Source organism: Strix aluco, chromosome 18 (genome assembly GCF_031877795.1).
Source record: "Strix aluco isolate bStrAlu1 chromosome 18, bStrAlu1.hap1, whole genome shotgun sequence".
NCBI classification, from domain to species: Eukaryota; Metazoa; Chordata; class Aves; order Strigiformes; family Strigidae; genus Strix; species Strix aluco.
Window position 1 is genome coordinate 12,070,307 of NC_133948.1, and position 12,307 is coordinate 12,082,613.

The 12,307-nt window shown below is 43.7% G+C and overlaps 1 protein-coding gene across 15 annotated transcripts in view; it reads right to left on the reverse strand.

Moving 5' to 3' along the window:
- The window catches only part of SFI1 (SFI1 centrin binding protein), a 32,485-nt gene extending 20,432 nt beyond the window's left edge, over nucleotides 1–12,053 (reverse strand). For 3 of the 15 annotated variants that reach the window (XR_012625645.1, XR_012625646.1, XM_074844122.1), the window contains exons 1-7: nucleotides 9,146–10,379; nucleotides 6,906–7,085; nucleotides 5,759–5,830; nucleotides 3,415–3,522; nucleotides 3,020–3,114; nucleotides 1,349–1,466; nucleotides 981–1,083 (exon numbers count right to left, since the gene is read on the reverse strand). Coding sequence is in view for 13 of the 15 variants with exons in the window: in XM_074844122.1 (XP_074700223.1) it covers nucleotides 981–1,083; nucleotides 1,349–1,466; nucleotides 3,020–3,114; nucleotides 3,415–3,522; nucleotides 5,759–5,830; nucleotides 6,906–7,085; nucleotides 9,146–9,276 (807 nt within the window). In the remaining 2 variants the exon portion in view is untranslated. Of the gene's footprint in view, nucleotides 1–980; nucleotides 1,084–1,348; nucleotides 1,467–3,019; nucleotides 3,115–3,414; nucleotides 3,523–4,130; nucleotides 4,978–5,758; nucleotides 5,831–6,762; nucleotides 6,794–6,905; nucleotides 7,086–9,145; nucleotides 10,380–11,877; nucleotides 11,894–11,979 lie in introns of those variants that run through there. The other 12 variants (XM_074844113.1, XM_074844114.1, XM_074844112.1 and 9 more) reach the window with 9 other exon arrangements.
- Between the last annotated feature and the right edge of the window lie 254 nt (nucleotides 12,054–12,307).

Sequence of the window (12,307 nt, forward strand, 5' to 3'; positions counted from 1 at the left end):
CCTCAAACAGGCAAGTGTTGCCATCTTATAATCAAATGGACAAAAAGCCATAGTTCCAGTGAAAGAAAGAAAACCATGCTGTTTTCACTTCAGCCAAGATGAGCAATTTACTGAAGGAGCCGACAGCCTCTCGAGAACATGAAATGCTGGACTGTATTGTCTTACCCCAAAATAAGAGTTAAACATGCTCACAGAAATTCATTAGGACATAAGAAATGTTATCTTACAAAGAGGCAAGGTGCTGTCAAACAGCTGACCAGTGAGATCTTGCCTCCTAACGGGACAGCAGATTGGACCTCTGTGGAGTTCAGCATTCTAGAGAGCTGGATGCAACTACCCTTCATGACCTGCTCAAAATGCCACACCTGCAAACTCATGCACCTGTTTTCTTTTACCTCTTATTTACCACCTGTGGCTAGTTTCTCTGGTGGAGAGAACTCTGATACTTTCACTATCATCAAGCATTGTATAAGACAGTAATAATTGCTTTGGACAGTCTGCTTCCTAGCAAATACAAGACATGGATCCAGTTTGCTTTGTCTAGATTTCTTGTATAGAAATTCTTCTTATAAAAAAATTGTTTTGACCTTCTTCATAGAATATCTCAAGTTGGAAGGGACCCACAAGGATCACCAAGTCCAACTCTTTGCTCCTCACAGGACTGCCTAAAACTAAACCATATGACTAAGAGAATGATCCAAATGCTCCTTGAACTCTGTCAGGCTTGATGCTGTAACCACTTCCCAGGTGGAATATGACCACCCTCTCAGTGAAGAACCTTTTCCTAATGTCCAATCTGAACTTTCCCTGACGCAGCTTCATTCCATTTCCCCATTTTCTAGTATATTCTTCCATCATAAGTACTGCAATTTGCAAAGCAAATGAGTATAAGGCCTATTTTTGTTAATCTGCAACATTAATCACACATGTGTGCAACTCAAACATTCGAAATTGTAGTAGCTGAAGCTCCCAGGACTTACTCGAGACTGCAGGCTCTGGGCCCAATGCTGCAGAGCCAAAATACTCATTTTACGTCCAGTGCAGTTCTGGTAGTGCCGTCTTCTCCACACTGCCCACGATATGCTGTCAAAACAATGTTACAGACATGTCCAAACACAGGTTCCGTAGTTTGCTGCAAGAAATCACCTTCCTCTCACTGGACAAAGGCATGAACAATAATCTTTTAAATTCACAGCCTATGGGCATACCAGAAGAATTTAGAGACAGACAAACAGACACACCAAGGGGGTGGGGGTGGAATCTAAAATGTAACAAAGTCACTTCACAAAAAGAGTAACAGAACACATGTGAAAACCGTGGCCTTATGGTCAGGGCCTCTCTGCCTCACCGCAAGCAGCTTCTTTCCCTGAATGCCAGTGCCACAGAGTGCATCGCATGTTTTGTCCTTTGAACATCAACATAAACCAGCCAGTGCTGCCAGGTCCTGAGCAATTTTTGCTTCTTTGCTGTGCACAACAAAAAAAATGACAGCATCTTAAATTCATGCAAGAATCTGGCATTTTTTAACCACTCTACAACACCACTGGTCCCCGACCTCCCGTCCCCTCGCAACCCGCAGTGACACCTCGTGGGAAACCCTGAAACAACAGCCACCAGAGCCGCGACCGACCACCCTGGCTGAGGGTGTCACACGGGCAAGAATCTCTGAAACGCTGACAGCATCATGCCACTTGTTCAGAGCAGCGTGAATTATCAGACAATGGCATTGCTTTGTCTTCAGTGCTTACGGGGTATATAATTGTATAACAACATTCAGCGTAACAACCTTATTGGGTAAGAATTACAGGATTTTCTTTGGTTTGTTTTAAAAAAAGTTCATCAGGTTCATCAGTAGCTTTTCAAGAGTTACTCTCTATGACAAGCAGAGAAATCAACCAGAAACAAGTCAAGTTTATTTAGCAGGCTGGTCACACAGCTAAAAACAGAAGTGGTGTCACAAATTCCAGTTTACCACTTTATGCAGTGCACTGCACTTTCTCCTCACAACAGTCTGGCTTGTCAGAACTGACATTACTGAAGTTATTAGAAAAAACATCATTGATTTTATGCCACTTCACGCTTATACTAAAAAAAAACCACATTTTTTTATTTCCTTGTGATCTGGTGAATCAAATATTAAGCTACCTTAAAACAGGTCACCTTTCTATCTTTTTCACCAAGTAACACACAGCTGCTTCTGTAAGTACACTGGCCTCACTCAGTAAGAAAGGAAATCTAGACAGCCTATCAGTTTGTTTACAAAGGTGCCTGTCCATATAATATTCTGAGGCTACATTCATATGCAAAGGGACCAGTTAACTTCTTTTGCAAATCAGCACAGAACAAAACCACAGTATCATCTTCAAAAGAGGGTCATCCTCCCTTCAGGGAAAGGGCTACTCCCTGAAACTAAAGAAAGTTGCAACCAAGGTAGGCAACTTCATCAGCAGGACAAATCCATGGCAGAACAAAGAATCTACACAATAAGACAGGGGGCACTTCAAAAGCTTGGGCTTCTTTTCAATTGCAAGACACAAGCTGGAAGGAACAGTGAATACTGATAAAACATGTGCAGTTAATACCACAAGGAATTATTATCTAATTTCTGTAGCCACAGATGATAGAGAATTTCAGTAACACAGTTCATCAAAAAATACCTAGACATATTGTGATAAATTAAAAAAAAAAAAACACACCACAAAAAAACAAAACACAAAACCAAAAAACCAAATCACCCCCCCTCAAAACAAACAATGAAATCCAGAGCAGATGGAGAGGCCCTTAAGCTTATTCACTGGCATCCCTAAATAACTATATAGCTACACAGTAGTGCATCAGACAGAACCTCCCTGCCAGCTTTAGACACAACCATCTGTACCTAAAAGCATTACACTTCCATGAGGTGAGGGAGGTCACTCTGCAAACATGTACAAGGGACAGAGATTCTGTACATATTTCCCCTAGAAACTCCCATCTCAATATGTCCCCAAATAAAGGTAGTTACCATCACTTCACTCACCATGAGACTCTGCAACATAATATTTGTTCCTCTCTCCTTGTTGCTGGCATACATAGGCTCTCCAAGCCTTGAACATCAAATTATGGAGTGAATGCCTGAAAAATGAAGAAAGCACCATTCAGTGAAACAGCTTCCAATGTCTAGAAGTAGGATTTTTTCAAGTTCAGTTGCACTCTAAAGATATATTGGATAGGAAATTTAGACTTCATCCTAAGACAACAGCAACAAAAAAAAAAAAGAGGGAAGAAAAATATGAAAATAAGCAATTGAGACATTGTTCTTGACCTAGAGGTACTGTTGATATAACTTGCATATTGGTACTAATAACTCCTTCAGAACCTGAGGAGAATTTCCCATACTGCTATACACACACCATAGGAAGTCATTTCACAAACCTGTAATGGCTGTCTGCTCCGAGGCTGAGCTCCCTTTCTCTGCAAACAGTCCACCACTCCTTCCACTCTCCAAAAGTTTTTTGAAGAATCTTCTGGTCATAAAAGCATCTAAACAGTTGAAAGATTTGGACATGGGAAACTTCATACAGGTTTCCAGCTGGACCGCAAATTAGTTTTAATGAAGATTATGCTACTTCTTTTCCAGTCTTGTCTGATTAGCCTAACAGCATCTAATTGCATTTAAAAAACATGACCCTATTGTGACATTTTATTCCAAGACTCTGTAAAGTATGACAAGAAGCAATCAGCTTACTGACTGTAAATACTTCACATTAAATCAAGGAAAGACAGATGTTAATGACTTGCCAAATATCAGAATGCCAGTTGACTTCAGACCTACAAATAACTCGCATCTTTTATCCTCAGTTCTGTGTTTTACTCAAACAACCAGCACAGTTGATAACGATACATATATTTTCCATGCTAATTTTGTTCTTTGTTATTTTAACACAAAATATTTTATGTATAGAAATACAAAAGTTACTTCAGATTTTATAATGCTTCAATATTTCCATTGTTCTTAGAAATAGCATGTTGATCTTAAGTCATCCCAAATTTAAAATCTTCCCAAAGAACATTTAAACAGGCTTATGAACTCCTTCAAATAGTTACACATCATCTATACTGAAAACGAAGTTGTTCATCTGCTCATGTACCTTCTCCTTCCAACAGATGGTAAGCCATGAACAAAATGGATTCACAAGTCACATATGATCTTCAAATTCTTCAACCTCAGTAGAACAGTCTCTGCCTTTATACCCAAATTTAACTAACACATACCTAACCAGGTAAGAAGTGAAGCTACATTTCAACTGAATTGTGAAGAACTAAAAATTCAAATATAGGAGGGTCTGCGTGAGGGAGATAGGCTTTTGATCACCTAACTAAAAATAATGGTCATAATCTACTACTTCAAGAAATTTCTTTTTTTTTTTTTTTTAAACTTTAAAATATTCTCTCAAACATTTTTCCATGTGGTCAAGATGACCTGGACAGCAGTCTAAGAATCAGAAACTCTCATCATCTTGAGTACAAATACTTTCAAAAAATTTCTCATCTCTTTGTATTTGTGATAGAGAGAAGGAAAACAGAAGGACCCATGAAAACAAGCTAACAAACAAAAAACCCACAAGCTCAGACCACAACCTTTGATCACAACTATCCCACTAGTTTAATGTAATTGGTCATGTCTATAATAACAACAGGATTAAGTCTAGAATACCTAGAGGCCCCTCAGTGAAACACATACGAATCCTGTCACAAGTTGCAATTCATAACTACCTACCCCAAGCCAAGTTGCTAAGTCATTCCAAGCACTCAAGCAGAAAAGAAAAAAAAAAAAAGAAAAAGAAAAAAGAAATGAGCTATACATTATTTTTTTGGACTTGGTGCATTAACAGAACATTGCAAATAAAAGCTATGGAGAACTTATGTCTAAAAAGGCAATTAATTATTGTTTATTTTCCTTGCTGAACTTTATAAAATGTGTTTCCACTCATCCTCCTAAAAAAAAAAAAAAAAAAATCACTGTCCTGAACTTACACCAGTCAAAGTAGTGCAAATTCAGTATATGGGATAGCAAGAATAGTAAGGTTCACAGGACAATTTCCGTTTACCAGCTGAGGCAGACACAGTCAGAATATATTTGATACAGTACAATGAAATTGGATAACTAAGGGCCTGATCTTACTCTGACGGTAACAAATGCAGGTCTTTCCACTGGGAACTGCTTCAGTTCCCAAGGGTGTGGTCAAACAAGAATGAACATGCAAATTAAAGCAAAACAAGAAAGAGTATCAAAGTGTTGGTTTTCAGTAGCTGACAGAACACTAACAGAATCAAATCATCTGCCACAGGTATTTCGAAGTCAGACAGATACAAAGCATATATAGATATACATTAAGAACAATAGCACAAACAGTAAAATGAACTGAATTTCAGGATCTATCTCTAGTCATAACTTTGAAAAATCATTAATTTAAAGGAGGTCTCACAATCATACCCCATCAGTTATATGCACATACAGTTCAACTTCATCAAGACAACCACAATTCCTATGACTTTAATTAGCAAAGTTTAACCATGATTATTAAAAACAAAGTGGGAGCAAGAAGGGTCTTCAAAGGAAACCTTCAAGTGATCTCAAAAGACATCCAAACATTTTTTTGGCAGCCAGTACTCTCTTAGCCTAATGGTACAGCACTAATCCATAAAGAAAAAAAGAGAAAAAGAAAAGAACAAACCCACAAAACACCCCACCGTTGGTTTCTGTAATTTTATCTACCTGGCTTTGGAAGGGACAACTTGTCCAAATGTCTTTTTTGCCCACAGATCAAAGAATTTCCTTGCTAGATACCTGGAATATAAGGAAAGGTTAGTTGCCTTTGTACTCTTCCTCTGTTAACTCCCATGCAGCAGTAAAAATAGGAACTTTTATGCTAGTTTCAGTAATAAAACTAAGGGTCTGGTTTTCAGAGATCAATGCATTTACAAAATATTTACACCCCGAAATCAGTACCTTTAACAGGACTATTCACCAAGCATAAATAGAGGCCCAAGCATCATTGCAAGACTTAATTGGGACATACTTCTTTAGGAAACCTAGGCAGCTGAAATGTCTTCCAAGCAGCCCACTCACACCCAGCGATAGTAATGAGCAGGTTGCTGTTTAACTGGGGAGCCTTTTTGTGATTTAGGAGCTGTAACATCACTGTTTCCCCTAAAGCCAACCAGCTCAGTCAGACTTGTTGCCAGAATAATTGAATTAATCTAATGTGTACCCCTGCCTGAAACCAGCAGATCCTCCTTCCTCCTACCTCCCCCCCTACAGTTCTACTTCTCAACAAGCTTCTCCTAGCACCAGTTCAACTCACTAATCTGTGATTGTTATTCTATCACCCTTGCCCCCCCCTTTTTTTTTCAAAGGGATTTAAGAGTTAATTGGCACACAGAGGGCCCAAATAAGCACCAATGACATCACAAGGTAATTAATTAAAGCACACAGCCATGAACAGGGCCGAACAGGGCCTCCCTCTTTCAGCAAGTCTAAGTTGCTAGATCAGCTCCACTTGCTCAACAAATACTAGGCTTTTAATCTCTAAACAATTACCATCCCACCTTTGTCAAGATTCCTTCAACAAACGAAGGAAGAAACACAAGAGGAGGGCAAGACTAAATCATTACACCTGGCAGTCCCCTATCAAAGCATATTATTAAATAGCCATTTTAAAATTGTACACTAGAACATCAAAAATGTATGAAATCTGACTGTGCACGTCATCAAGTTACCACAAGACATCTTCAGAACTGTCTGACATGCCTGTGAATAAAAAAAACTTTGCCTTAGCCCACACTTGTACTACTAAAACCAGACTTCTTCAGGACTGATCCTCCTGCCCCATTCAGTGAAAATTATGTTATGTACTTATCACCTGATTCGGAATTCTTTTAACCTTCTTCTCTGATGCCAGGTATACCCAACTTGATCCAGATTGTCATGACCTCTATCCTGAAACTGATGTATGGCAGACTGGGGAGCAACAGATTGCCCAGTTGCATGCATCTGATGCCTAGGTAGCTGTCGGGTTTCATGCATCTTCAGAGATTTTGAACTTAAAAGGAAAGAAGAAATATTTTTGTGTGCAACTCCATTAACTGCAAAGAAGTGGCATTATTTCAATAAATTAATCTATAACAAAGGTATACAATCACATATAGAAGTTGACAACTACAAAACATTAAAACACATTTATTGTCTCCTTATCATGCATTTTTAACTATGGAATTTTAACGTTGCTTCCTCAAGACAAGCAGAAAGACACATTTCAGTGCAATCATGCCACAGACAACTCCCTTCTCTAAAGTTTAAATGAAAAAAGCACTAAAATGCATTTGTGCTTCCCCTCCCATGTGTGTGCATGCAGTGTGCCTTTACAGAGAAGGTCTGAATGTGGTTTTCTGCCTTTTATTCTCAAGCATATCAAGGTATTCTGTCCATTGCTGAAAAATTGTCTTGAGGACTAGGGAACTGAAGTAAGAATTTCCTGTTTTATCATGAAATGCACTTACATACACAGTTCTTTTACAAGGAACTCTCTCCTAGTTTTGTTCATATTTTAATTAAATGTGTTTAGTCTTTAAAAAAACTAAAAATCCCTTCCTGTTTTTACACATTCATCATTAAAAAAACAAAATTAGGCATATTTTTCCATCATACAGTTTACTTTCACATGTACTTCTAATCTGAAAAATAACTAGTATGTTTTTATGAATTCTAAGTATTTTGTATTTCAGTGATTTTCTGAAAACAAGAACGATAAAAAAATCTAACCAGATAAAACTTGCTGAACCAGTTGTATTAAAGCTTCTTTCCCAAAACAAATACTGCCACCACCCTGAAAATTTGCACATTAGAACCACAAACACATTCTTGAACTCCCTAACAGACAACAGAAGAGGATAGTCTGAAGACTGACCCTAATAATCACCTGAATTGAGCTAGGAAAAACATGGCTGCGGCCAGAAAAAAATGTTGATTTCACCAAGTTACTGGAACAATCCATAGTAGTAAGTTTCAGGAGTTCAGCTGAATAACCACTCACAGTATTAACAACAGATCACTGGGGCAGGGGGGAACAACAAAACCAAAACCCAAATGCACACACACCAAAAACCCCCACCTCATAGGAGGAAATACAGTATTTTTGGCTTGTTCCAACAAGCTGTGAAGAGCTAAAACAAAGCTAATGGAAGAAAACAAGACATATATTTTGTGAGAGAAGTAAATTCTTGTTCTTCTATAAAATATTATTTGAATGTATTCTGACAGACATGGGGACCATCTGGCAGATGAAAGAATTCTGTTCATGTCAAGATGTGCAGTTAAGGCAACTGTATGCACTTTTGAAGAACAGAGTTTCAGGCACTTTTAAATTTATGCAAAATAGCTTTCAGCACAAGTTCCTATACACATCTATTAGGCCCAATCCCCTTTAAAACCATCTAATCTGCTCCAAAGGTAAACCTGGTCTGACCGTAGGCAATGACAATGTAACACAAAGTAGTCAGAAAATCAAGCTCGGGTAGAACGTGTAAAAGTTTTGTATTAAAGTCTAAGGCATGTGAATACTTAATGATTTTCCAACATAAGTAATTTTTAACACGTTATTCCTAAATTTGTAACACTTTACAATACGTGCTACACATATTTAGTGATGACAGTCCCTGTCTATGAGAATTTGTGGCAAGTAACCACAAAAAAAAAAGGACTCAAAGAAGGATCATGTCTCCCTTGTGAAGTTAGAAAATAAAAGCATGGGAAGCATAAGAGAAGTGACTAACACCACCGAATAAATCTGTGGTTGGGCCAACAACTATATCCAAATATAATACGTTCCAGTCAACTACCTCAAGCTCAAGAACATCATTTTTATATTTGAATGTTATGATAATGTAAACCCACATAAAGTTGTGTTTCATGATGGGTTTGGGGGTGGGGTGTGTGTTGTTTTTTGTTTTTAAGAGAAACACCTTCTGGTTAATAACATTCGAGAGAATAAGCTGTCATGAGAATAACTCAACTTTTTTCTGTCCCATGGAATGCCTAAGATCCCATAACTAAAAAAAAATACAGCTGACATCTTTAACAATGTAGCATCTTATTATTGCTTACCTGCTTCTGAATTTCTCCATTTTGCTACAGTTCCAAGTGTGCAGTAAACAAACGCACTCTCTGCGCTGCAGTGTTGTACACTGGCTTTGGACAAAGCATAAATTGGTTCCTGTTACTTGTGATGAATCCATTAAAAGGATCTATGCTAAATGCAGTCTGTATCTTAACAATGACAGGAATTCCACTCACTCGACATGCATACAAGTAGTACAATGCAATTCTAGATGTTTAACATGAAAAGCATGTGTCTGTACACTCAGTCTTGATGACCTGAAGGATACTGTGCTGACATAATCCATTAGTAATAAAGCCATAACCATTTGGATCCTAAAACAGCAAGCATGCCTAGCCATGCTAGGAAGATGCTATAAAAAGATTACCCTAAATTATTGTTGCCCTATTTAGAAATAAATTAATAATCAAGGGTGACAAAATCAGTACCTAATCAGACTGACTCCTTTTCACTTTTTTTTTTTTTTTTAAACTACTAAGCTCCTCTCCCTTCACAAGCACACAGAAATGAAGACAACAATGAATTTCATCCAGGGAGAACTTCCATATGCACTGAACCTTCCACCTGCCCCAGGTCTTAGGGAGAGTAAGACTCTGTGAAAGCACCTGGACTTACAACCAGCAATCTCCTTGTAAGTGTGAGATCCTGAGTGGACCTTTCTATAAGCAAGGTTTAAGGTGTAACAAAAAAAAAAAAAAAAAACCCAACCACAAACAAAACCTTACTGCAGTCAATCAGAGTTTGCCTGCGACATTTCTTTCGGCAGAGAATTACAATCCGAACGCGTTTTGTGTTTATGGACACACTCCAGAACCACACGACGCTGCTCTAGAGCCCCGCCCCGAGGCGCGGGAGGCCGTGGCCGCGGTGCTGCCGCCCGAGCCCCCCAACGCGCGGGTCCTACCGCCCCCCTGAAAACGCCAGGACCCGCAGCCAAAGCGGCACAGCCTCCCCCTCGGGACCGGCCGGCTGCGGTAACGGCTGGGCAAAGGCAGCGCCCCACGGGACACCGGCACCCCAGGAGGCTCGGGGTGGCGCCACACGGAAGCCGGCGGGCAGCAGCGGGAGCCCGGGCGCTCTGCCCTCCCTAACCGAGACACCCCCGCTCCGGCAACGCCTGCACAGCGCCGGCTGCTTCACAACCCGCCTCCACGGGGGGCGAGCGGCAGCCCCGGGGGGTGGCGGGAGGAGCCGGGGAGGCCCAGCCCCGCGGAACTCCCTGCCCGCCCCCACAGCGGGACCGGCATCAGCCCCGCCCACCACCACAGAGAGGGGCCGGAGCGCCGCTCGCCCCCCCCCCCTCGGCGGTGCCGCGGCAGCGCCCCCCGGCGGCGCGGAGGAGCGCGGCCCCGCGCCGGTAAGGGCCAGGACAAATCGTGACCGACTTGAGGCGTAAACCGCGGGCCCGAGCAGCGGGAGAGCGGCCAAGTGTGCCACGGCACTGAGCTGCTGCCCGCGCTGCACTGTGGGTGGCGGAAAACACGTATTTTGCCATTTCTGTGCCACCGGGCTTTTCTGCTGTGTCCAGTAATCACTGTCATACAAAAGACGTGCCTTTAGGAACCCACAAAATAGTATTTCAGCTCGCAATAGCGATGTGTACAACAGCTGCAGCGAAACACCACAGCGCTCAGGCCCGCTCAGCACCTACAGCATCTCCCTCAGCTGGAGGCTCCCGGCCCACTGGTGGCTTTCGAGTCTCACCGTGTATTTGTTTGAAAAACAGACTCGCTAGGAGTAACTTCCTAACAGTTACAATGCTATCTTTTATAATACAGCACTTTGCCATTTACGAAAAAAAATGACAAATGTTTGTTTCATTCCACGGGTAACCAGTTTTTAATACTGGTACTCAACTTCGCTAGAGATCAGGGAAGAAAACGTTTTATTCACCAGGTCCTGCAAGTTCTTCCTTGCTCCAACACAGACCTCTCCACCGAGGTATTTGGAAAACCGGGGCCTCTGTGGCCTTTCTGTGCTGCAGCAGGGATGCGGGTGCTGGGGACACCCCTCCCCAGCAGTGCCACAGGCAAACGGAGCAAGTGAGCTTGTCACTAAATAATTTCCTTAAACTGATGTTGAAATCAATTTCTGCTCCTTATTAGAACAACTAAAGGATGCGGTGGGTGCCTCCAAATAAGCTACTCTGCTCACTACCCGAGTTTACACCCTGCTGCCTCGTGGAAACGCCGAATTTCACTTTTGACAGAAGACTGATAAAGGGTGTTTTAAAGGATATACAACCTGCCAGGGCAGCGTGTGTGGGGCACCGGGATTTTAGGCTTACGCTCCTGCTGGTACCTCAGCACCGCTGCCGCCACGCTCGGGCGGCGGGGGGGCCCTGTCAGAGCTCCCCTCAGCCTCCCGCGGGTCGGGCCCCGCACGGCGGGAACACGAAGGCGCCGGGCTGTAGGCGGGCGCTGATGGGGAGACTTCCCTGAGCCCGTAAAATGCTCCGTGCAAACGTGTGGTACGAGGAGGGGGGGAGAGCCCGACGAACGCGCTAAGGAAGCCGTCAGCCGCGCCGCCCGCCATCGCCGCCGGTGTCGGGCTCGGCCCGCGGCGCTGAGGGGGCCGCGCTCGGCCCGCCGCTTCCCGCCCTTCTGCCGCCCCGCGCCTTCCCCGCAGCCGCGGCCCTGCGGCGCGTCCCCTGCCCGCCGAGGGATGGGCCCCGGCCCCGCCGCCGCCCGGTGCCCCGCGCCCGGCACATGGCGCGCACCACGTCCCGCCGCCGCTGCTCCCGGCGGCCGCCTCCCCCGCAGGGCTGCCCGCCGAGAGTGCCTGCGGGCCCTTGCGGCGCCCCGAGCCGTTCCTCACCCACCGCAGGGCTCGCAAGGTGAGACGACGGTTCGGCGGGCAAACCCGCGGCGGGGACGCGCCGCCAAGCAGCGGGGGAGCGCGGCCCCGCCGCCGCCGCCCGACCTTTCCCAGTCAGGCGCCGCGCGGGGGAGCCCCGGTGCGCGCGCCCGCCGCCGCGCCTGCGCGCGGGCCATTAAATGGGTGCGGGGTGGGTAGCGGAAGGCCCCGGTTACGGCGGCTGAGGAGAGACAGAGTCGGGCGAATAGGGAGAGGGCGCGCGAGCCAGCGCGGAGGGGGCCGGAGCCGCGCGAGCGGAGGCGGGCGGGGGACGGCGCCGGCCCGGTGCGCGT